Source organism: Oncorhynchus mykiss, chromosome 11, assembly GCF_057628025.1.
Source record: "Oncorhynchus mykiss isolate SJ-2025 chromosome 11, ASM5762802v1, whole genome shotgun sequence".
NCBI classification, from domain to species: Eukaryota; Metazoa; Chordata; class Actinopteri; order Salmoniformes; family Salmonidae; genus Oncorhynchus; species Oncorhynchus mykiss.
The window spans coordinates 12,652,232-12,679,130 of NC_143032.1; the positions used below are offsets into that span (position 1 = coordinate 12,652,232).

At 43.9% G+C, this 26,899-nt stretch overlaps 1 protein-coding gene across 1 annotated transcript in view; it reads right to left on the reverse strand.

Annotated features, from left to right (window-relative positions):
• Positions 1–26,591, reverse strand: part of hs6st1b (heparan sulfate 6-O-sulfotransferase 1b) — a 95,232-nt gene extending 68,641 nt beyond the window's left edge. The window contains exon 1 of the mRNA XM_021620191.3: positions 25,664–26,591. Coding sequence (XP_021475866.1) covers positions 25,664–26,181 — 518 coding nt within the window. The 5' untranslated portion in view covers positions 26,182–26,591. The remainder of the gene's footprint in view (positions 1–25,663) is intronic.
• Between the last annotated feature and the right edge of the window lie 308 nt (positions 26,592–26,899).

Consider the following 26,899-nt stretch of genomic DNA (forward strand, 5'->3'; position numbering starts at 1 on the left):
CAAACAAATGCAAGCGCATTTGGTCAATATTGTAATATACACACAAGCTAGTGTTAAACTGCTAAGAGACCTTTGTGACATTTTGTGTGGGGGGAAAAAGCTTTTGCACTGAGAGAGGGATATGCTACACTGCCACACATAAACTACTTGATCTGAGCCTTCAAGTTCACAAGCAGAGGATGGAGGACCAAAATGTGGAGGAGTAAACAATTATCCAAAACCAAACGAGGAGGGATGTGGATTTTTTTTTTGTGCGCTAGGCAAGATCATGTGGTAGGAAGAGAGATGGAGCTGTGTACACAGTCTGAAGAAGATCATGTGGTAGGAAGAGAGATGGAGCTGTGTACACAGTCTGAAGAAGATCATGTGGTAGGAAGAGAGATGGAGCTGTGTACACAGTCTGAAGAAGATCATGTGGTAGGAAGAGAGATGGAGCTGTGTACACAGTCTGAAGAAGATCATGTGGTAGGAAGAGAGATGGAGCTGTGTACACAGTCTGAAGAAGATCGTGTGGTAGGAAGAGAGATGGAGCTGTGTAAACAGTCTGAAGAAGCAGAGGGGTCTCTAATACCCACTACTACATTCCCTGCAGTGACAGAGAATAACTTGACGCCCAGTAAATCACGAAGAGAGGGACCCCCTCTCCCTCTCTCTTAAACCTGTCCATATCCTGTTTCCTTCCTGCGCTCCTTCTTTTCATGTTGTGGACAGTCTGGCTGAATGAGGGATTTACATTTTAGTTATTTAGCAGATGCTCTTATCCAGAGCGACTTACAATTAGTGCATTCAGCTTAAGATACTCAAAAGATGGGCAGGGTCTCCGCTGTCCTGACTTTAGGGGGAAGCTTGGCATTGGGGTGCCAGGACAGAGAAGAGCTTTGGGATGAGTCTGATGGGCCTTTGAAGTGCACAGCCTGGATCATACCACAGGGGGCGAGAGAGTGCAAGAGTGATTGAGTAAGCAGGGGATGGAGTGGTGGAGAGACAACATGTTGGAGATAGCTAGAGAGAGCCCTACTGGAATCTGTATGTTGTTTTGGCATGCAGGCATACAGCATGGAGGTGTTTGACAAATGGCAGGTCAGGATGACCAACTGCTGGACCGGGACTAATTCTTCCCAGGTTCTAGTTTATGGAGAAACATGGCTGCCTGAAGGCTTTGTTTATTTTGTGTTGAAGTGATCATCTGAACAGCTTTGGGTGGGTTATGGCCCCAACAATTTCGGAAACCAGGTTAGCAGAGTTTCAACTGACATCTCTGCTGTATCAACAAGTTGAAACCAATGGCGCAAATCCTGACTCAAGATATAACTAGGTTAACTATAATCATTAAGGTGCACTTCTGCATAACGTATCTGAAGTTTAGATTTGAGCTAATGTCGCTATAGTCTGGAATGACAATCTGTTGCCCAGCAACTGTAAAACCACTATGGTCATTCAGTTTGAAACGAGTGATCAGCAGTATTCTTCTGACATGAACGAAAGCTTCAGGTGTCCTGAGATTCACACTGTGGAAGAGATGCATCCCACAGATGAGAGCGGGGCTGGTAAAATAAATATCCCACTTTTTTTCCCCCTCTGCCCGCATTCAACTACCGGCACATGGCTTTGTCTGGTGCTTATCCACACCGAGCACGGGTCTGCGGTGCGATAAATAATTCATTTAAAAGAAGAAAAAAAAACATACCCTGCAACCATTTTACCCCACCCCTCTGTTAATTAGAAAAAGTAGACACGAAGCTGGGGGAATAAGGCATAGTCCTTCCATGAGACATTTCACCCCCCCCCCCCCCCCCCCCCTCCTCCGGGTCCCCCGCATTCCATTCATTTTCCCTTTCAGAATCTGCTCTGTGCATGCACTGAGAGCGGATGGTTCCAGGAGAGAGACGGACGGACGGGAGGGGTGTTCTGTATTGTCAGTGTTCTGTACCTCCCTATGAACTTCCTGTGCACTGCTCTTACGCGGTCTGCTGCCATTTCTGATCACTCTGTGTGTGTGTGCGCAAGCAACGCCAATCTGACTTCCACACCATGCACATCCTCTAAACTACAGCTGTAAAATGGAAAGTGTTGAGACGGGGTTCTTGTCTCCACCTAAGTAGAATTCATATCTGGCTGAGATGGAGAGAAAATGAGTGGGTGAGAAAAGGGGGGGGAAGGACAATGAGAGCAAAGAAGATGCATCTCTCCCCCCTCTCGGGTTCCCCTTACCTCAGGGTCATGTTGTGTGACCTGCAGATATCATCCTCTATTTATTGCTGTCACAACTCCACAGAGAACACGTGTTGCTGAACCATGCCAAAATAATTATGCAGTACACAGCGTACAAAAGCTTGTAAGTGAAAATGGGTAAGCAATGCACAACACTAGGACGAAGAGCACAAGTGGTTACCAGTGGTCACAAATTGTCCGTTTCCCTGCTTCAACTGTTTTTTCATTGTTTTACAGATTGAAGCACCAATTGCAATCCAGAAAGGTGAGGTTGGGTTCAACTCCATTACAATTCCAGCCAATACAGAGCTAACATTGGCCACATGAATTTGAATATAAAAATGTCCTTAGGGAAACAGGGTATATTAGAATTCAAAGACCAAAACTGAAGCGTCAGGCCCAATAGCTGTGCATTCAAGACAATGTCTACGGGAGAGAATTAAATGCCCTAAATCGACTTCTCACCGACAGCAACCGCCTAGCTAGTCTGCATGCAGCTGCTGTTGTCTGCCAGGTTGGAGAGAGAATGATTCATTAATTCTATGGGAAACCATGGCGGTGCATCACTGTTAAAAAGCGAACCCAATATGTCCCTCGGCATGCAAAGCGCAACAGTTTGGCATTTGCATTTTCCCACAATTCAATTAGCACGGTTGTCAGCCACCTGGGCCCGTTCACATGGCATCCAACAGACTGGCGCCCCTCATCTCGCACTGACCCATCTAAGCTTTTTGGAGAAATAAAATGCCCCCTCCTTCCAGCTTTCTCCCCACCCTAACACTCTCACGAACTCAATATCACCCTACACAACACTGAATTCAACTTAACAGGGGTGCTTTAACTCCAACTTGAAACATTGACCTCTGAGGGGCTATTCAAATGGTGTTACCTTGGAAAAGAGAAAGTGTAGCACACACGCGCCTTCTACAATAACTCTTTCTTTAAATCCAGTCCACAACCCTGTCATCCCCCAAGTCAAGGATCCAGCTCTGTTAGTAGCTCAGCAGCACACTAACATAGTGGTTTATGGCTCTCAGTTCTGTGTTCTCAAAAATATATATATTTTAGAAGGCCTCCCAAGATGGCAGCTTCAAGAAATCCATCAGGGCTCCATAGGGCTAATAAACTACCCCACAGTAGGAGAAGCAGACTGAAACCACTAGTCGAGTGCATGGGAGACAGTCCCATCACCCCAGACAATACATCAACTTCATCTCAGACAGTTTTAATATCTTAATCTTCACCACTCCCCAAAAAGGTGCATAGGAAGTCTTGTCCAAAAAACATCAACAATCTGATTTGTTGATGTTCTCTGGGAAAGTTGGCTGTAAAATATTCCAGGCCCAAGCAGATACAAGTGACACAAAACAATGGGACCAGGCGCAGGGAAATCGAGTATGGGCAAATTCCAGATCATGTATTTTTGTACGACCCCTACTACACATTTTATTTATTTAATACAAGAAATGTAATCTCAGACGAGTATGGTGGCAAGAGAGAGGAGTCCAACATATGGTAGTCTAATTAAACGTTGAATTAATAAAACCACTGACTCACATTGGAACTCTGGAGAGATGCTGGACCAGCGCCACAGTTTACCGTTCAAATTAATTCAAAGCAAAATCTGGGATTTCTGCAGTATTTGGCAGATGGCACCAACTGGACTAAAAATCACCTGAAACCCTCATGTCATCTTTCAGGTTCTTAAACATGACATAACATTTTAGTCATTTAGCAGGCTCTTGCGCAGAGCAACTTACAGGCGCAATTAGGGGTAAGTGCCTTGCTCAAGGGCACAGGCAGATTTTTCACCTAATCAGCTCTGGGATTCGAACCAGCGACCTTTTGGTTACTGGTCCAATGCTCTTAACTGCTAGGCTACCTGCCAACCCATTGATTTGATATCTCCTGTTGTTAATTGCTACCTTGGGGTTGTCCTTCACCAATGAAACAGTCTGTTCCATTTCTATTCCCTTCTGTTTGGTCTGTAACAGGCACCAATGAAACTCAATAGTAATACTGCCAGTCCTACAGAAGTAGACCTACGTGAATACCAAGATGGAAATGAGAGAGTAGCCAACCTGCATTCAGAATTGTCAGATCTCGCCGGGGGCGCTGGACTCGTAGCTCTGCAAGCGCGTCATAATCCTTCACAGAAACTTAAAAACGAGCGGTAACTTATGTCAGATTTCTGCAGGTTTCAATCAAATGATTTATGCCAGAGTTGACATGGGTTTCTAGGGTAGAGACATGGGTTTCTAGGGTAGGGTAGAGACATGGGTTTCTAGGGTAGGGGAAAGCACATCTGGCTTCTGATGGACAGCTCATTTAAGGCAAGCTATAAAAGTGGAGCGAGGGGGAGAGCGCCTGGATCGAAGATATGATTTCCTGGAATCATACTGACCACGACAGTACCACCCCGGAAGACAGAGTGAATGAGCGCCCCTCGGGAACCTGGGGTATTGGCATCTTCCGAACGATGCCAAGTTATTTTCCGGAGTGAAGCCTTTGTGTACCCTGATGAAGGGGAGGAGATAAACTATCACTCCCTTTTGTCCTCAATTACTCTTTGGCAACAGTTTGAGGTCAACATGGAGGCTACAGTATTGTACATTCTACCTTCCGTACTTAACCCCTACCCCCCAATCCCTAGCTCCCATCCATCCCTCCCTTCTCTACCCCCATCCATCCCTCTTTTACCCCCCCCCTTCTTCCCCTCCCCCAACCCCTCCCATACCTCTTCTACCCCTCCCCCCTCCTATCCCTCCCCATCCCTCTTCTACCCCCCCATCCCTCTTCTACCGCTCCCCCTCCTATCCTTTCTTCTAACCCTCCCCATACCTCTTCTACCCCTCCCCATCCCTCCTTCTACCCCACCTCCCATCCCTCCACCCCATCCATCTTCTAATCCCCATCCCTCCCTCCTCCACCCCCCTTCTAACCATTCCCCCCTCTTTTAACCCTCCCCATCCCTCCCCTCTTTAACCCCCTCCTACCCCTTCTTCTAACCCTCCCCATTCACCCCACTTCTAACCCTTCCCCCTTCTCCCTCCCTCTTCTAACCCTCCCCATCCCTCCCCCCTTTTACCCCCCTCCTACCCCCCTTCTACCCCTCCTTCTTCTAACCCTCCCCATTCACCCCACTTCTAACCCTTCCCCCATCTCCCCCCCCTCTTCTACCCCTCCTTCTACCCCTCCCCATTCCGCCAACCCCCCTTCTACCCATCCCTCCTCCACCCCCTTCTTCTAACCCTTCCCCCTTCTCCCTCCCTCCCTCTTCTAACCCTTCCCCCTTCTCCCTCCCTCCCTCCCTCTTCTAACCCCCATCCATCCCTTCCTCCTCTACCCCCATCCTTCCCTCTTCTAACACTCCCCCTTCACCCCCGTTCTTCTAACCTTCCCTCCTTCTACCCCTCCCCCATCTACCCCTTCTACCCCTTCTTCTAACCCTCCTCCATCGCTCTTCTACCCCTCCCCCATCTACCCCTCCTACCCCTTCTAACCCTCCCCCATACCTCTTCTACCCCATCCACCACACCTTCTACCCCCCCATTCCTCCACCCCCCCCTTCTATCCCTCCCTCCCCCTTCTTCTAACCCTCATCCATCCTTCTGCCAGCAGCATACCACCCTGCATACCACTGCTGCCTTGATTCTGAAGCTAAGCAGGGTTGGTCCTGGTCAGTTTCTGGATGAGAGACCAGATGCTGCTAGAAGTGGTGTTGGAGGGCCAGTAGGAGGCACTCTTTCCTCTGGTCTAAAAAAATATCCCAATGCCCCAGCGCAGTGATTGGGGACACTGCCCTGTGTAGGGTGCCGTCTTTCGGATGGGATGTTAAACGGGTGTCCTGACTCTGAGGTCATTAAAGATCCTATGGCACGTATCGTAGGGGTGTTAACCCCGGTGTCCTGGCTAAATTCCCAATCTGGCCATCAAACCATCACGGTCACCTAATAATCCCCAGTTTACAATTGGGCTCATTCATCCCTCTCCTCTCCCCTGTAACTATTCCCCAGGTCGTTGCTGCAAATGAGAACGTGTTCTCAGTCAACGTACCTGGTAAAATAACGGATAAATAAAATAATAATTCTAACCCTCCCCCATCCATCTTCTAACCCACCATCCCTCCCTCTTCTACCCCGTCCACCCCTCCCTCAACACTTCACCACACCTTCTACCCCTATCCCCCATTCCTCCATCCCCCTTCTTCTATCCCTCCTTCCCCCTTTTTCTAACCCTCCCCATCCATCTTCTAACCCACCATCCCTCCCTCCTCCACCCCCTTCTAACCCTTCCCCCCCTCTTCTAACCCTCCCCATCTTCTAACCCTCCCTCCCTCCCATATCTTCCTACTTTTCTTTCCTTGATTTCCTCTAGCTTAATGTTTAGACTTTTTTTTCTGCTCCGATGGGAACATTTGCAAGTGGTACAATAGAACAGCTGTCGGGAGACTAGGCTGGGCCCAAGAATGACTGCAAATATCCCAGGGAGAGAGGGAGGAAAATAGGATAAATGCTGCACGATTTCTGGCTTCATGCCGACTGAGTCACAAATGGGGTCTGCAGATGAGCGAATGCATTCTCCGTTCCAGGGCATTCACAAGAAATGCTACTATCCAGAGCACTGCATTGAGGGTAAATCGCAATGGGTGTCAAGCCAAGTTTCCACCCTGACCCAGGTGTATGCATTTCCAAAACACTCCAATATCAGATAACATAGCAGTGAGCAACATTTACGGAACCTCCCACGTACTTATCTGCCATGAGGTTCTGACTCTCGGTGCAGCATATCATGGTTGGTAGTGTGTAAATCGCCCTCTAGCAATCCCCACATGCCCCCAGATCCCCCTTGTAAAGCGCAATAACAGTGGTATAAATAGTGTCCCACATGGAGATGAATATCTTTGGTGAGGAATACGCATCAATCTTTTCTCTCTAGACTCATCTCCCACACGTGTCACATTTTTATGCGTACCGGAGTAGGGATCTCTCGCCTACTTGTCAGACATTCGCTTCCTCTGATTTCTCTCCTGACTTTGGATTTTTCCTTCACCATCGCCTCTTGTCTATCAACGGTCTTGACAGTAAGCTGGAATTGAATATGTAGCATGGTGAGACAGACCTAAATCTAAAGTCAAGCACAAGGCATGATTGAGGCATAGAACAGATCCAAAATAGCTTCAGAGTCAAGGTCATTTGTAAAATGTTATAACCCCAGTGCTATGCACAGTATGACCAATGCATCCAAGGACAGATTGGATAAACTCATGCAAGTTTGGCAAAATCAAAACGTCTGACTTTCTGTAGGACTTAGGTGGATGGATTTCACTTCCCCATATGTATGATTTATATGCTGTCAGAACCCACATTTGTTTTACTAGCCCAGGGGGGTCCCAAAGAATGATGCACACTCAGAGGAGTGGATCTCTACATGCAAAATGTATTTGTGTGCCACCAGATTCAAATGGGAGCACCTTCTGACAGAACTCACCCTCGGTCTCCAACACACAGGGGTTTTGTTGATCGCTGTGCTCTGTGAGGAGTGGTAGGCAAGGTCGTGGGCGGCATAAGAGGCGGTAGCAGCAGCACGCTGAGCTAAAAGGTCTTCTCGCTCAGCTCTAAATGTGACGCATTAGGAGACGTGTCAGAAAAGGATGAGACAAGGGAACAGGGAACCAGCCCTCTCCTGTAGTTTCAGACCCTGGTGAAGTAGAATCCACTGCACTGACTCATTCACACAGTTTGTGAAGTTCGGGGAGGGGCCACATGCAAATGGAGTGAATACAAGAGGCACACTTTGTAACAAATGTGCCAATTCAGAACCATTACACACCAAATGGAGAATACAGAACCATTACAAATCAAATGGAGAATACAGAACCATTACAAATCAACAGAACCATTACACACCAAATGGAGAATACAGAACCATTACACACCAAATGGAGAATACAGAACCATTACACACCAAATGGAGAATACAGAACCATTACACACCAAATGGAGAATACAGAACCATTACAAATCAAATGGAGAATACAGAACCATTACAAATCAAATGGAGAATACAGAACCATTACACACCAAATGGAGAATACAGAACCATTACACACCAAATGGAGAATACAGAACCATTACACACCAAATGGAGAATACAGAACCATTACAAATCAAATGGAGAATACAGAACCATTACAAATCAAATGGAGAATACAGAACCATTACACACCAAATGGAGAATACAGAACCATTACACACCAAATGGAGAATACAGAACCATTACACACCAAATGGAGAATACAGAACCATTACAAATCAAATGGAGAATACAGAACCATTACAAATCAACAGAACCATTACACACCAAATGGAGAATACAGAACCATTACACACCAAATGGAGAATACAGAACCATTACAAATCAAATGGAGAATACAGAACCATTACAAATCAACAGAACCATTACACACCAAATGGAGAATACAGAACCATTACACACCAAATGGAGAATACAGAACCATTACAAATCAAATGGAGAATACAGAACCATTACAAATCAAATGGAAAATATGGGCTCCCGAGTGACCCAGCGGTTTAAGGCACTGCATCTCAGGTGCAAGAGGCATCACTACAGTTCGAATCCAAGCTGTGTCACATCCAGCTGTAATCGGGAGTCCCATTGGCCAGCCCACAACTGGCCCAGTGTCGTCCGGGTTTAGCCAAGGGTAGGCCGTCATTGTAAATAAAAATGTGTTCTTAACTGACTTGCCTAGTTAAATAAAGGTGAATAAAGATCTGACCATGTAGCTCAGGACCTGAAGCAAGGATATGGATATTCTTGATACCATTTCAAATGAATGTAGGACAATATAACACAGATCCGGTAAAAGATAATACAAAGAAAAAAAGCATGCATATTTAAAATGCAAGAGAAAGGCCATAATGTATTATTCCAGCCCAGGTGCAATTTAGATTTTGGCCACTAGATGGCATCAGTGTACGTGCAAAGTTTGACACTGATCCAATGAACCATTACATATCTGTTCAAAATGTTGCATCAAGACTGCCCAAATGTGCCTAATTGGTTTATTAATACATTAATACGTTAATAATTGTGCACTCTCCTCAAACAATAGCATGGTATTTCACTGTAATAGTTACTGTAAATTGGACAGATGTCTGTCCTTGCAATTTGTTTAGTTAATTACAACCCCATGTTAATCACATTAGCCTACGTTAGCTAAACCGTCCCGCGGTGGGGACCGAGGCCATGGAGGACACACACACACAAAAAATGGAGAATATAGAACCATTACAAACCAAAATGTGTAACCTTCTCACAACCTGCCATAACACTGCAGCAACTGTCCCTGGCTCCGCTCTCCCTCTCCGCAGCATATCATCTTGAGTTCTCAAACACTGCAGGGGCAATACATCACCACAGGAATTTTCTCCTTGCCTCTCTGAACCCTTCCCATTCACATTGAGTCGTATGGTACGACCATCACATTACTAGAACTATGACGAGGAAATGATGAGAGGGCCATTATATCAGTGAGATGGATCAAAATAGTATCCACCAAACGTGATAAGGCCACTAGATCCATGTGGAGTCTCACGAGGTATGTGGATGCTGCTCTGACACTAGGTGGCGAGGGGGCCTTTATAAAAGTTACGTTCTAAATGAAAAATATTATTAGGACTTTTAAAATGGGGATTCATAAAATAGTGGTTTCCCTCTCACAGTTGGCTTACTCACTTTCCTCAGCATTTACTTCTTCCATTTTAGAGAAACTAAGAAAAAGTACTGAGAGTTCAAACATTTATCCTGCCTACTAGCATCTATTCATGTGTTGTTGCTCATAAATGGCTCCGCTTTCAGTTTTGGTTGTGGTTCTTTAGAAACACCCCCAGTTCTCTTCACATCCTGCTAGGATTTGCTCAATTCCTCACAGAGAGTGTTTATGTGATTCAGAGGTGGCCTATGAGGACTTCACCCTTCCAGAGGAGTTGGAAGAGACAGATTACCTCAGATTGATGTGATAGGCCTCTTATCTATTATTAGACTGAACTGGTGGAGGCCTTTTCATTCCAGTTTAGATGACAGAAAATATGGGGTAGAGAGTACACTTCAGAACCAGAGCTCTTTCTTTCACTTTCATTACCTCATGAACACACACACGATGATCGCCTCGACGCTGTTCTTCATAGCCATACATTAAGGTCACCAATTCCAAAATAAAGAACCTTTTTCCGGCTAATCAGTCATCTCATTGTAATTTGTTCCTTGTCGGGAGAAGCAATTGGGTGAACACAGAATATGTCCATTTATCATATCTTTGGTGCTATAAATGACTACCGGGTGCCATTTTCAACACAAGTTTGCCGGCGTGTGATAGAAGATAGAAAGCCACTCCATCAGGGCCTGGTTCAAATCTTTATTTTGAAGAAGAAACCCCGCCAAGGTCAAGTTGATTAAGCAAAAAAGCCATTGAGAATTACATTTTCCACAGGCTAGCTGACATGTTGCTGTGATAAGATGGCCAATCCTGGATGATATCTACTGTACAGCTCCAGCTTGTACCCCCAAGCCATAAGACTGCTTAACAGTTAACCAATAGCTGCTACCCAGACTCTACATTGACCCTTTTTGTACCAACTCTTTATCTTTCCTGTTGCCTAGTGACTTTATCCCTACCTATATCAAAATCAAATCAAATGTTATTTGTCACATACACATGGTTAGCAGATGTTAATGCGAGTGTAGCGAAATGCTTGTGTTTCTTGTTCTGACAATGCAGTAATATCCAACGAGTAATCTAACCTAACAATTTCACAACAATTACCTGTAAAGGAATGAATAAGAATATGTACATCAAAAAAAATATGAATGAGTGATGGTCAAGAACGGCATAGGCAAGATGCAGTGGATGGTATCGAGTACAGTATATACATATGAGATGAGTAATGTAGGTTATGTAAACATATAGAAGTGGCATTGTTTAAAACCTCTTGATACTAGCCATCCCGGATCCGGGATCGTAAATACAGCCTCAAGCCCATTACCATAACGCAACGTTAACTATTCATGAAAATCGCAAATGAAATGAAATAAATATGCTAGCTCTCAAGCTTAGCCTTTTGTTAACAACACTGTCATCTCAGATTTTCAAAATATGCTTTTCAACCATAGCAAAACAAGCATTTGTGTAAGAGTATTGATAGCTAGCGTAGCATTCAGCGGGCAACATTTTCACAAAAACACGAAAAGCCTTCAAATAAAATAATTTACCTTTGAAGAACTTCGGATGTTTTCAATGAGGAGACTCTCAGTTAGATAGCAAATGTTCAGTTTTTCCAAAAAGATTCTTTGTGTAGGTAGCCACGTTATCGTTAATCATTGTGTATTTATTCCTTGTGTTATCCTTTTTCTAGGATTTTCTCTTTTGTCTCTGCATTATTCTGTTAGTCTACACCGGTTGTTTACGAGGCATGTGACAAATGGTAGTGTTGAAAGTGGTGACGTCATGATGAGGCAACATTTTCCATGAGCAGTCAATCAATCATAGATGAGTCGAGCCTATCAGGAGGCAAAAATTACTGCTTTTTTTGGATGCCATTTTCCCCTCAACATCAAGGAGATTCAATTGTGTTGAATCAGTCAATGGCCGACAGAAAATGATAACCTTGGCCATCAAAGAGCTCTTAAAGCCTTGTGTTCTTCAAATTGCTCCACATGAATCAGGTATATCTGCAACTGATACATCTAAATAGAAGGGGAGAGCTGCTTGTGCAACGGCCTTCCCTTCAGTCTAGTCAGCGAACAGACAAGGCGGGGATTAATCAAAATGTTTCCACTTAACAACGTGTCGTCGGGCAGCAGTTTCTCCCTTTTCACAGGGTTTAGCCGCCGAGGTAAATATCTAGCTGCATTTTCTGGTAACGGTACATTACAGTAGTGTTTTTACAGGGTAACAACATTGTAGTTACAGTGTCATTGTAAAGTGCACTTAATTAACACTTTACTCTTTGCAAAAAAATAATCCAACAGGTAGGCTGAAGAACGACAACTCGGTCCACAGAAAAAAATATACATTTCTATGGTTGGGTCGTTCACACAACGGCATGGTCTTTCTACATAGAAGGTTACATTTCTATGGTTGGGTCATTCACATAACGGCATGGTCTTTCTACATAGAAGGTTACATTTCTATGTGGGTTAACTGTAATTACTCTAGTGTATGGCACATGTTTTGCCCTTGACTTCATAGTGACAGCGTCTGTGAGCTTTCAGCAAGGAGCAACAATGTTTTATCACATTGAGTCCATGTTACGGCAGAAACTCAAAACCAACAGATGCCCGTCCGTCCTGTTCTCAGTAAGCTGTTCGCCCCCCCTCTCAAGAAAAACATTAATGATTTTTATGAATGTCTTCATCCATAACTGTTGGTAACACAGTAATTGATTGTGCCAGCCCTACTTAAGCTAACAAGTCAAATGTTTCTAAATCAGATCACCACAAGTATCAAAAGATTTGTTTAAAGGATAAAGTCAAACAGGTGTATCTAAGCCCAGTGTCTTCTCATGCAACCAAGATAGTATTAGTGCAGGGTTTATGCTGCAATACTCCCAAACTATATAATCTAAATAAATCCTCCTTATCTACTGACAGAAATAAGAAAATACTAACTTGTATTGTATATAGCATAGGCCTACATGTACATAGTAACATAACAATGTACACTGTATAATCCTTTCCCAGGCAAACACAGTTGAAGGATTTGCATAGCCGCAGAACCTTTTTTGGTGCCAACAGCCTTTAATCCCACTGATCTGATAGGATTAACACGAGGACCATGCTGGCTCAGAAAGCCATGGCTTTGCCTTGGTGCCTTGGGCTTGCCTAGAAGTCAGGAAAGTAACTCAACTAGGGAAGCAGCCCATCTCAGGTGAGCAGGTGATCTTCTCAACACAAGAGCCGGTCACCTGGCTAGCAGGTTATCGTGAGAGGAGATGTAATGCTAAAAAGTTTAGCAGACATATTGACTGCACAAAGATAGGGCACAAATTGCCCTATCCAATGTGAAACTCATTATAGATTCCATTTCCATCTGCACTTCCATTCTGAAGCCAAACCATCTGCACCAATGACGGTATTAGCTCGCTCCTGACTAATAATAATAATAATTTGGTGGGTGCTTAATATTTGTCCTATTTCACACATGTACAAGTATGAATCAATACACATGCGTGAATTGGAAATGCATTTTTGAGCATATTCCAACTCCCCGAGACACGCTAGGAGAGTGGGGTCACAGCCAGGGTTTGGCCATCATCAACGGCGACCCTGGAGCAATTAGAGTTAAGTGCCATGCTCTAGGGCCTATCAGATTTTACCTTCTCGGTTCAGATATTGGAACTAACAACCTTTCGGTAAAATGGCCCACGCTCTAACTTCTAGGCTACCTGCTGCCCGACTAGCTCACTAAAAATAAGATTTGGCAGATGCTCAGCAAGGAGGCCCGCACTCTCCAATACATGATGACACAAAATCAAATAAAGGCTTCAAATAGAACGTCATGATGCCATGGCATAGACCCCTCTCTCCACTCTGCTCAAAGACAGAGCAGAACAAGGAACAGCTACATTCAATCCAGAGGAGTCAGAGCTCAAATAGCTTGAGCCTGACCCCCTTCTGCTAACTGACAGTGGTGAAATGGGCCTCTTCAATAATTTACTTAAATTAAGCCAACCTCCCTCTCCTCACTTCTTCCCTTTTTAGCAACTTTAAGCAGTTTCTTCTCAAAGCTAATGGTGTTATAGTGGGCAGGCAGTACTTGACTGAATAGTTCACACACTGTTCCCAAAAAGGATAGGATGGGAGTGAAATTGAATAAGACTCCCAATTAGATGGAATGTGTGGCTGGAGTAGCCCCCCTTGTGGATGGAGGCTAATGCAGATAGCCTGACAAAGGGCCTGGGGAATTGGATTCAAGTCAACTAAATGCCCCATCTATCCTACCGTGTATATTCTACCAGAGTCAGAAGCCCATAGACTGACCACCAGTGTCCATCTTCGGAATAAACAGCAGCTATTGTACCTATCATCTAGAAAAGCACTTCACTTCCTGAATAGCAGAACAGTGTGGGCAAAGAAAAGAGCCAGAGAGGGGAAATGGTTGTCTACATGAACTACAGGGCTCAGGGTCAGGTTCCCAGGGTAAACAAATGACTCATAAAATATCTTAAAAATTGTGAGGCTAAACCAGCCTCTCGCTCACCCCCCCCCCAAAAAAAAGGGAAAGCCAGCCAGAGAGGGTTTGGCTTTTCATTTGTCTCCACAGGTAGTTAGCAACTTAGTTGTGGCCCCCATACCCCACCACACGTAGGCCGGCCCTGTCCCACAGCCATGCACTAAATCACTGGTGCTATTATTAGAGCTAAGGAACACCTTTCAACAGGATTACAGGGGTAGTGTGGCAAGCACCACTACCCATTGACAGGTTATAAACTCAGCAAAAAAAGAAACATCCCTTTTTCAGGACCCTGTCTTTCAAAGAGAATTCGTAAAAATCCAAATAACTTCATAGATCTTAATTTCCCATGCTTGTTCACTGAACCATAAACAATTAATGAACAGGCACTTGTGGAACGGTCGTTAAGACCCTCACAGCAGACTGTAGGCAATTAATGTCACAGTTCTGAAAACTTAGGACACTATAGAGGCCTTTCTACAGACTCCGAAAAACACAAAAAGAAAGATGCCCAGGGCAATTAATTGCAATGTCCGTACTGTGAGACGCTTAAGACCACACTACAGGGAGACAGGGAGGACAGCTGATCATCCTCACAGCGGCAGACCACGTGTAACAACACCTGCACAGGATCGGTACATCCAAACAGCACAACTGCGGGACAGGTACAGGATGGCAACAACAACTGCCCGAGTTACACCAGGAACGTACAATCCCTTCATCAGTGCTCAGACTGTCCGCAATAGGCTGAGAGAGGCTGGACTGAGGGCTCTTCACTGACGAGTCGCGGTTTTGTCTCACCAGGGGTGATGGTCAGATTTGTGTTTATCGTCGAAGGAATGAGCGTTACACCGAGGCCTGTACTCTGGAGCGGGATCGATTTGGAGATGGAGGGTCCGTCATGGTCTGGGGCGGTGGGTCCCAGCATCATCGGACTGAGCTTGTTTTCATTGCAGGCAATCTCAACGCTGTGCATTACAAGGAAGACATCCTCCTCCCTCATGTGGTACCCTTCCTGCAGGCTCATGCTGACGTGACAATGCCACCAGCAAAACTGCTCGTTCTGTGAGTGATTTCTGTTACTTTTGACCCCCCCTTTGTTCAGGGACACATTATTCCATGTCTGTTAGTCACATGTCTGTGGAACCTGTTCAGTTTATGTCTCAGTTGTTGAATCTTGTCATGATCATAGACATATTTACACATGTTAAGTTTGCTGAAAATAAACACAGTTGACAGTGAGAGGACGTTTCTTTTTTTGCTGAGTTTACATCTGCTCAGCCCCGTGCTCTCCTGACCCCTTTTGGATTGTTTTTTTTTTAAATATATATATATATATTATTATTTTTTAAATCAGCCCAAGCCCATTGCTCAACGTAGCCTATATTTTAATACACCAAGCGTAGTATTGACGAGTTAGTAGTTCACCACACTGTCCTTCATTTTGAATAAAAGGCTATTGAATAACTGTTCTATTAAGAGAACGGTAGAATATTTCTATTTAAAGAATGTTTAGGGTGTCTAAATTTGCATCAATTAAAACAAGATGATCAGTCAATTAGATTCCCTTGTGAGGATGGGACCCAAATTCTCACCAGCAATCAGTCTATTCTAGGTCCCCAACTAATATATATTTTCTGAATGGTGGTACATTCTCCAAAACCACTGACTAATAATACGAACTGGGAGGGGGGGTATACAGTGTCCTTTAATAGATTAAATAGACCACATTAAGTTCCAAGCAAAGCTACAGCGCCAAATGCAGAACAATGGCGTCACTGTGCGGAGGGCGAGCTGCTATTGAGGCAGATCTCAATAAGTAACACTCAAGACCAATGTTGACTGGCAGTCTGGGCTGCTGGACTAGAAGATGACGTGTCCTGTTCACGTTGTTAGATTTTTTTCCCATTTCATTATAATTGGGCCCAATTTAGAAATGCACAGTGCAGTCAAGATAAGCAAAAATGTTTCAGCGAAGTGGTCCTCTTCAGTGTGCAGAGTAGGTCAACTCCTCAAACTGAAATACTGGAGGTATTGACTTGCAATTCCTAGGGGGGGGGGGGGGGTTGTTGATGTCTGTAAATGACAAGAGACTGACACTTAAAACTGGAGGCTACAAAGTAATTGTACCAATATTCAAAAATGTATGTTTTCTGTTTTTGACAGACGGAGGACAAATTCCCTATGGGGTATCCAAATAGTCAAGGGATACAAACAGTTTAGTGCTCAAATAATCAACCATTTAATTGTATCTGGTAGAGCAGAGACATTAACTTGGTCCTAGGTCCTAGGTCTGGAATGTTTTCCAGGAACTTATCTTTCGTGCTGCGGACAGGTGGGGGGTTATTGTACAATCGTTTGAATCCATTTGGAAAGACATACTGTACATCACATATCCGCAAAATACTGTAGAATTGATAGGCATATATGACCAGTGGCGAACTGTCATTCAGGGCAGGTGGGTCAGAGCCTCAAATGTTTTGACCCCCACATTCTTAGCAAAAAATAAATAAATATTTGGGGGGGGGGTTGAATCAATACGTGTCACATATCAGTTTGCAAACAATGTAAAAAATATATATATCATTTAGTTAATAAAGTTGCATACATACGGTCTCTTTTGTTGTTTTCTTGAGTAAGACAGCTCAAAAATGCAGGCGTTTTAGCCTAGCTCAGTGCCTACTGTAGTGGTGTGGGAGCCAGCAGAAAATAGGAGCATAGCGCCGTGATTGGCTCAGTGATCCGTCACTCATGGGGACAGTACGTCATCGGCAATTTGAAGTCCTTAGTAAGGGTAGACATCCCTTTGGCTCCTGCCATATAGTTATATTACAAGTGCCCTTGGAAGAATGCTCAAGGTCATTAGCCACAGATAACGTGATTTAACGTCATTTTATATGTACAGTAGCTTTGAATGGACTGTGTCAAAGTCTAAGCTAGCAGTCATCATGAATCAAGTCGACAAATCTACTGGCAAATCTTTTTTAATCCTTGTCATTTGAAGATAAATTATTGATAAAACGTATCGGTGCTCATCAGCCATTGGACAAAGATTACACAAGTTGGAAATCGCAAATTCAACAATGAGTTGTTTGGAAGGAATCAGTGGCTAACTGCAAGCAGTGCAAAGCAACCACTAACGTTAGCCTGCTATTCAATGAAGTTCTCTCACTCTCGAGAATGTCAGACTTTGATGACAAAATGTGCCCACAAAAGAATATCTTGTACGCTGTTGCATAAATGTAATATGCAATATTACATGCAAGATAGTATTACTTTATTAGCTACAGTATACATAAGTACGTTGAGTAGTAAGCTGTTAGTAACCCATGTGCGTCACCCTAATAATTTTCAGAGGCGGTATTGTAAACATCGTTCGTGGCCCGGCCCCGTGTGCTTGTTTGCCAACTTTTGTTGTACAGCTTTGACAGTGCTACCGATAGTAGTGGTGGCGCTTGGCTTGCATGTGCAAATTCAGCACACAACCATTCCGTAATAGAATTGTGCTATTTGACGTGTCAAATTAAAAGCTTATTTAACGCATTAAATTGTGTTATGACGTGTATCTTTGACACGCAAAGACCCAAACAGTGTTCAATGTGCCTCAACCTAATAACTGTCTATTTTCACCTCTTAAATTTAGCCTACTGTTCTAACTTGGTGGTACACATGTAGCCTATAACCTGTTTAAGATAAATGTAACCATTGAATATTGTAAGAGCTTTCATTGCCTGTTTATATGCCTCCTTTATTTATCCTATGGTTCTGACTTGTACAAGGAATACACTATAAGAACGGCCCATGTTCTGAATTCTGTCGCTGTACATTTCAAAAGTGCTGAACAAATATTTGACTACGTCTGTCGTCGCTCATTAATGTCTTAAATCAAAATTACAGATTGCCTCTTATCCGCTTGGCGTTCACTTACGCCATAGTTTGTACATCTCAATTGTCAGTGGAAACCACATTTGTTTAAGCAAGTCAGCCATATCAGCTATTTTGTTGTTTTTTTAAAGGCAGTAAATGAGGCTGAATGAACTGTTTCGCTGCCAGGCAAGGCTCCGCCAGGTGTAGCAGTGGTAAGGTGTTGGGACTCTGCTGTTGGGACTCTGCAGTTGGTACAGCTTTATGTAGGCCATAACAGTTTGTGGGCCCCGCTTATCACCGTTATCATGCAAATAATGTATTGTTTAGTGTTGTGGCTTTGCTGGCATGCATCCCACATTTTTTTGTTTGTTTGCCCCACCAAGATTTACATGCTAAAATCGCTACTGCTCCTGACAGTCCCTCACAAACAGACACAGCTGTTCCAGACAAAACACATTACAGAATGTGAGAGTAACTGTCTGCCCAAGGTCACATGCTCACAAACTGACACAAGCAGAAGTGTTGTTGACATGACACACCTTGAAAAAAAGATCTGCCTTCATTCTTCAGCGACTCTACAATCATGCAAGCTGATTAGAACTGGGCCTATTTCTGCTTGAGGCAGCAAGGATGTTAGGAAAGCATAATATGGAAGAGGCAGACATGGGTGTTACGAACATACTCATGTGACACACACAGGGTGATGGTCTGTGCATCGGTTAGTTTGAGGCACTTGTTGGCTCCTAACACCTCATTCACTGCAGCTATTATCGCCACGATAGTGATGAAGCTTGACTTCGGACAAAAACAAGACACCATTACTTTTGAGGGAAGTACTTTTGATATTTCATTGGAGTACGCTGAAAAATCCCCAGAGGTTTTGCTGTGAGAACCACTCAAACTTGCTTTCTTTTCTTGCATTTCCAACCTTCAAATCTCTGAAGGTCCAATGCAACTGTTTTCCCCTCAATATCAAATCATTTCTAGGCAACAATGAAGTACCTTATTGAAATAGTTTTCCATTAAAATGACCAAAGCCATTCAAATGGACAAGCAAGAATTTTGCTAGGACTGTCTGGGAGTGGTCTGAGTGCGGGATCTAATTGGAGGAGCCTAACGGGAGGGATATGTAACCTGAAAACTAGCTGTTACTGGTCTATAAAGCCTAGTGATGTCACCAGGCAAAAGAAAACTCCACCCTGCCTATTAGAAAGTCCTCTGTAGATTGTATTTTCAACCAGACACTATCAGGAAATAACAGACACTGGGTGCAGACACCTACCTAATATTGAGTTACAACTCCGGGAGCCACTTTCAAAACTGCAAAAAGGGTAATCAGGGTTATTAGTGCTCAAAATGACAGACAGGTTTGGAATGCCCAGTACGACATGATGAGAACTCATCTTGACTTTTAAATATACATCATTTAAATGACTGATGGCTGTCGCTCTCATCAGATATTGATTACATAAAAAAATCCAGAGGTGCTCCATTGGAATCTATTTGCAAACACAACTATCTTCCCCTGACATTCTCATGCTTACTTCACATTACCACACGTGATTATGTCACACTGCAATTTATTGTGAATGTAGCACGTTCATTATCACAGACGTCATGTGTAGGCTACAATAAAAAAAATATGAGCAGCTGGAAAGGCCGTAATCAGATTTTTCAAATGTGGTGCATTCAATCCATGTTGTTAAAAACAGAGAGGGGAAGGCTACTTGTTGACATGGATCTATCAGTCAGAGCTGAAGGTTGTGATGCACTGCAAAAACTAAGGAGGCTTGCTGGCAGCAGAGCCATATTACACCTGCGCTTCAGGACATAATTGATGCGCTTAGCCAGCGATGTACAGCATTAGGCCAGTTGATCTCATTTGTCTAACCCCTTCTCTCACAGTGATTGGACATAACCATCCACCAAATGCCCATTTCCATCAGTATAGCATGTGGTGGAACATCCGTGATGGTAGGCCATTGGGACCTTTCCGTGTCTTTTGGTCCACTCGCAATCCAGGGCTGTTTTCAGGGTGGTTGGAAAAAAAGAGGGATATAGTCGTTATCAAAATGATTCCCTAATACAGGCACATCGGAGAATAGAAGGACAACAGCCAGTGGTATACCGAGCTCAAATAAGGGAACGAGGCAAATCACTGACAATTAGTGGTCAACGGTGCAGATGAAAACACCCCCAGGAAATAGAGCTCCAAAATGTGTGTAAACACAGAATTCATTTCTAACCATATTAAATGTCTGAATGTTAAAAATAAAAAAACAGTAAACCATATATTCAACCCCAGATGCTGGCCATGTTTGCCATGACAAAATACAACTTTGTCAAAGAACAACAAAATGCATTATTATTTACCAGCCATGCAAATTTAACAAAATGTCAGGAGACCTTGAAATCAGAACTACTAACACTGGCCATGGAAACACTGACGGTGCCCATTCGATTGACAGAAGGATTTTTCCAGATATGCAACATTCATGAGGCATGCATTTTGAAAGATGACCCTATTGTGCATGCATAGGCAGGGTAGCCTAGTGGTTAGAGCGTTGGACGAGTAACCGGAAGGTTGCAAGTTCAAACCCCCGAGCTGACAAGGTACAAGTCTGTCATTCTGCCCCTGCACAGGCAGTTAACCCACTGTTCCTAGGCCGTCATTGAAAATAAGAATTTGTTCTTGACTGACTTGCCTAGTTAAAGGTAAAATAAAAAATGTATAGAACCATGAATTGTACTCACAAAATGCATGCATGCGTCACTAAGTCGCATGGGATAAAAGTGCTGGCTAAATTGCATACATATACACACAAAAGTATGTGGACACCTGCTTGTTGAACAGCTCATTCCAAAATCATGGGCATTAATATGGAGTTGGTCCCCCCTCTGCCATAACAGCCTCCACTCTTCTGGGAAGGCTTTCCACTAGATGGTGGAACATTGCTGCGGGAACTTGCTTTGATTCAGCCACAAGAGCATTTGTGAGATGTGGGCACGTATGGCAATTATGCCTGAATTGTAGTCTGCGTTCCCATTCATGCCAAAGTTGCTCAATGGAGTTGAGGTCGGGGCTCTGTTTTTTTCCACAGCGATCTTGACAAAGCATTTCTGTTTGGACCTCGACTTGTGCATGGGGGCATTATCATGCTGAAACAGGAAAGGGTCTTCTCCAAACTTGCAAGCACAGAATCTTCTAAAAATGTAGCATGACTGTAGCATGACTTCACTGAAACTAAAGGGGCCTAGCCCGAACCATGAAAAACAGCCCCAGATCATTATACCTCCTCCACCAAACTTTATAGCTGACACTACGCATTGGGGCAGGTAGCGTTCTCTTCACATCCGCCAAACCCAGATTCGTCCATCGGACTGCCAGATGGTGAAGCGTGATTTATCACTCCAGAGAACGCGTTTCCACTGCGCCAGAGTCCATTGGCGGCCAGCTTTACGCCAATCCAGCCGACATAGCACATGTTGATCTTAGGCTTGTGTGCAGCTGCTCTGCCATGGAAACCCAGTTCATGAAGCTCCCAGCAAACAGTTTATTTGACTTCCAGGCAGTTTGGAACTCAGTAGTGCTCCTAGACGTTTCCACTTCACAATAACAGCAATTACAGTTGACCGGGGAAGCTCTAGCAGTTCAAGGCTTTTTCTTTATTTTCCTATATTATAGAATAATAGTTAATACATCAAAACTATGAAATAACACATATGGAATCAAGTTGTAACCAAAGAAGTGATAAACAAATCAAAATCGACTTTACATTTGAGATTCTTCAAAGTAGTCACCATTTGCCTTGACATCTTTGCACACTTTTGGCACTCTCAACCAGCTTCACCTGGAATGCTTTTCCAACAGTCTTGAAGGAGTTCCCAGATATGCTGAGCACTTGTTGGTTGCCTTTCCTTCCCAAACCATCTCAAAATGGGTTGAGGTCAGGTGATTGTGGAGGCCAGGTCATCTGATGCAGCACTCCACCACTCTCCTCCTTGGTAAAATAGCCCTTACACAGCCTGGAGGTGTGTTTTGGGTCATTGTCCTGTTGAAAAAGAAACGATAGTGGGACTAAGCGCAAACCAGATAGGATGGCGTATCGCTGCAGAATGCTATAGTAGCCATGCTGGTTAAGTGTGCCTCGAATTCTAAATAAATCACAGTGTCACCAGCAAAGCACCCCCACAACGTCACACCTCCATGTTTTATGGTGGGAACCACACATGCGGAGATCATCGGTCTTACAAAGACACACCGGTCTAATGTCCATTGCCCGTGTTTCTTGGCCTAAGCAAGTCTCTTCTTCTTATTGGTGTCCTTTAGTAGTGGTTTCTTTGCAGCAAATCAACCATAAAAGGCCTGATTCACGCGGTCTCCTCTGAACAGTTGATGTTGAGATGGGTCTATAACTTGAACTCTGAAGCATTTATTTGGACTCTAATGAATGTATCCTCTGCACCAGAGGAAACTCTGGGTCTTCTTGTGGCAGTCCTCCTGATAACCAGTTTCATCATAGCGCTTGATGGTTTCTGCGACTGCACTTGAAGAAACGTTCAAAGTTCTTGAAATGTTCAGTATGGACTGACCTTCATGTCTTAATGTAATTGGCTGTCATTTCTCTTTGCTTATTTGAGCTGTTCTTGCTATAATATGGACTTGGTATTTTACCAAATAGGGCCGTCTTCTATTTACCACCCTTACCTTGTAACAACATAACTGATAAGCGCATTAAGAAATTCCACAAATGATCTTTTAACAAGGTGTAACGGATGTGAAATAGCTAGCTAGTTAGCGATGGTGCGCGCTAAATAGCGTTTCAATCGGTGACGTCACTCGCTCTGAGACCTTGAAGTAGTGGTTCCCCTTGCACTGCAAGGGCCGTGGCTTTTGTGGAGTGATGGGTAACGATGCTTCGTGGGTGTCAGTTGTTGATGTGTGCTGAGGGTCCCTGGTTCGCGCCCGGGTATGGGCGAGGGGACGGTTTAAAGTTATACTGTTACAAAGGCACACCTGTTATTGAAATGCATCCCAGGTGACTACCTCATTTAGCTGGTTGAGAGAATGCCAAGAGTGTGCAAAGCTGTCAAGGCAAAGGGTGGCTATTTGAAGAATCTCAAATATATTTAGATTTGTTTAACACTTTTGTTTCTACAGGATTCCATGTGTTAATTCATAGTTGTCTTCACTATTATTCTACAACATAGAAAATAGTAAAAATAAAGAAAAACCCTTGAATGAGTAGGCGTGTACACATTTTTGACTGGTACTGTACATACATACACATACAGTAGCCAATGTATTAGGTACATCATCCCATTCACAAAAATGGCTTGCTATATAAAGCAGGCAGACATGCAGCAAGTCAGGATGGGCAAAACAAGTGACCTAATCAACTTTGAGCATGGTATCATCGTCAGTGCCAGGCGCGCCGGTTTCAGTATCTCAGAAACGGCCGGCCTCCTGGGCTTTTCACACGCGACAGCATCTAGGGTTTACAGAGACTGGTGCAACAAACAAAAATAAACACCCAGTCAGCAGCAGTCCTGTAGGCAAAAACAGCTTTTTGATGAGAGAGGTCGAAGGAGAATAGCAAGAATGATGCAAGCTAACAGGCGGGCTACAAACAGACGAATAATAGCATTTCGGAATGAACAACTTGTCGGTCCTTGTCACGGATGGGCTATTGCAGCAGACGACCACACCGGGTTACACTCCTATCAGCTAAAAACAAGAAGCTGCTGCTCAAGTGGGCAGGCGAATACCAACACTGCACAATTGAGGAGAGGAAAAATATTACCTGGTCTGACAAAATCCTGGAGCCTGTTGCATCATGCTGATGTCAGAGTCAGGAATTGGCATAAGCATCTCGAGTCCATGGCCCCACCCTGTCTGGTGTCAACTGTGTAATGGTGTGGGGAATGTTTTCCTGGCACACATTAGGTTCCTTGATACTAACTAAGCGACATTTGAATGCCACAGCATATGGACATAGAATCCATGCCCCAAAGAATTCAAGCTGTTCTGAAGGCAAAGAGGTGACTGGCCAGGGTACTAGATGTGTGTACCTAATAAACTGGCCACTGAGTGAGTAAATTGCCCTCTTGAAATTGTGGCCCAACCTTCATCATTTTGTACGATTTGATGGCATCGATGATTTGTTTGTAAAATGTTCAGCCCCAATGTGGAACTCGGTTCATCAGGCCAATAAAACCCAGCACTGGGACTGACTATTAAAACTGACCTTATCAGTTTGAGTAAAACAAAGATGGCCCTGGACCAGTGGTGAGTGGCACACCGCATCTAGGCCTATATACCTTAACCTAGTAGCATAGTGATAGGTGAAACTACTCAATGGCGTGATCCCCAGCTAGGGAGCACACTAGATTGTTGAAACGTCCCCCGGTTTATATAATGTGGGATTGTGACAGATGGAGTGACGCAATGTCTTATTCTGATTTGAAGTGGAGAAGACTGCAATCAGTATGATGTCACACTGACAGGACTTAATGCAGTGCCGATGCTGTTTGATAGAACTTGTCAAGTGTTAAGCTCCTGGTTTATTATGGTGCCATCCCATGGAGCCCTGGACTCAGCTAGGGAAACCCCCTACTGCACAAATTAATAGGAAGATTTCCACAGAGGATCTCTGTCATCTCGGTTGTCAAAATAGCATTGGATGTTGCTAGAGCGCAAATAACAAAGCCCTGCGAAGTTTCCAATGCAGGCCTGTACAACACCTCTCAACACGGAGGTGGAATCTGGTATTTATGAAGCATGAGGAGGACCCCGACCAGACGTCATCATGTGTGTGAATTCATGGTATTGTGCAGCACTCTATGCAAAACAATGGTTTGAGATCACGTGAATTGATGACGTAGATAAACATTGTATTGTATAGTGGGCTAAACAACGTGGATGCCTGGTCAAGTAGCATGTCATGTCAAAATAGGTGGTGGTCAAAGTGTACTTGCTATTCCTGAGGACCCTGATGTGAACATGTCCCCTGGTGTGATATTGCAAATACAGAACAGGAATCCATATCATCAGTGTTTACAAGAGCTGTTGTTAACGTAGTCATTTTCCACTTTTAGGGGCAGATAATGTTTACCCCGCACGCTGGGTTGAGAGGGGGACCCGGGGGCAACAGCATAGACTACGGATGTGTGACTCTTCATTCTAATATGCGCCTCATGGACGAATAACGTTACCATTAAATAGGGTTATTTTCCTAATGCGACATAGTCTACTATGTTACAATGCCCGTAAGAGAAGCAAAACTGAGGAGAGTTAAGACAAATATAAATGTCAAAACATTCCGCACATACCTCAGTTTTTTTGATTTATTTTCTCTCTTGTTGAGCACTCCAGGAACGCAGTTTGTGAGTTCGGTCCAATCCGCATGTAACCCGCAACTCCAGCCAGTGGAGAACCTCGAAAACAGCCAGGTCTCCTTTCTGTTGGGACGGTAGCATGTACACTTTTTCTGCCCTGGTCTGCAATCACACGGGACTTCTAGTCTAACATTTTGCACCAGATGCCTGCCAAAAGTGGTTCCGCCAGTTTTCTGTATGTGAAGAAACACGATCACATCTTCACCCTTGATCTCGAAATCAACGGTGCGTTCCAAGTCCCTGACAGGGAAGTAGTACTTTTTCACATAATGGGGATCCGGAGTGGGGAAAATATCCATGTTGTCCTCGGCGAGGTACCCCTGCGGAGACCCGAAGTTCATCACCCCAGGAGCCACGTACTGATATAGAATCAGCATGAAGAAGACGGATCCGACGACGATCAACAAAAATTTGCTGGTCCTCTCAACCATGTTCCCTCCAGTGCCGTTCATTTGTTACCATCTCCCAGATAACCGAAATGGGGGTACTTGGTACCTGAGCGTTGCGCTTTTCGTTTGTCCCTCCATAGACAGTGGGTTTGAGCTCGTCAGAGGACCGCGAAGCAATGAGAGGTCGGGCATGGATACATTGTATTGCTCCCGCTTTCACCTAGCAAAACTCAATCCGAGTTGGCAAAAATCCAAAACTGCAGATTACAATCGACTTTGAACCCTACACCAATAGTCACAGCACTCTCAGCTCGCATTTAACAAAGTAAGCAGCGTTCGAGGTGTCTTCCCTCTCTGCACCGTGTTTCTGTTCCTCTTGGACCAGCATGCACAGCGACACCCACTTCTCAACACACATTTGCACATATTCACGTAGGCTACATTTAACACACACGCGAGAAAAGAAAAGCTACGGATAGGCCTACACATTTAGTTATTGGTTTGAATTACAACGCCCACAGTGGAATTATTTGTCCACAAAACATTTATGAGATGAATAATTCTGAGATTAATTAACAACATATTTTAGGCCATATGGTATCTACAATGTGTTTTATAATGCGAGACTCATTTATCCCAAGGATACAATCAAAATATGTAAATATAATTGAAAAAACAAGCATTTGTAGGTCTAATATCAGTGAAACAATTTATAGTGAACAACAGCAGTGGTGTAAAGTATTAAAGTAAAAATACTTTAAAGTACTATTTACAGTAAGTC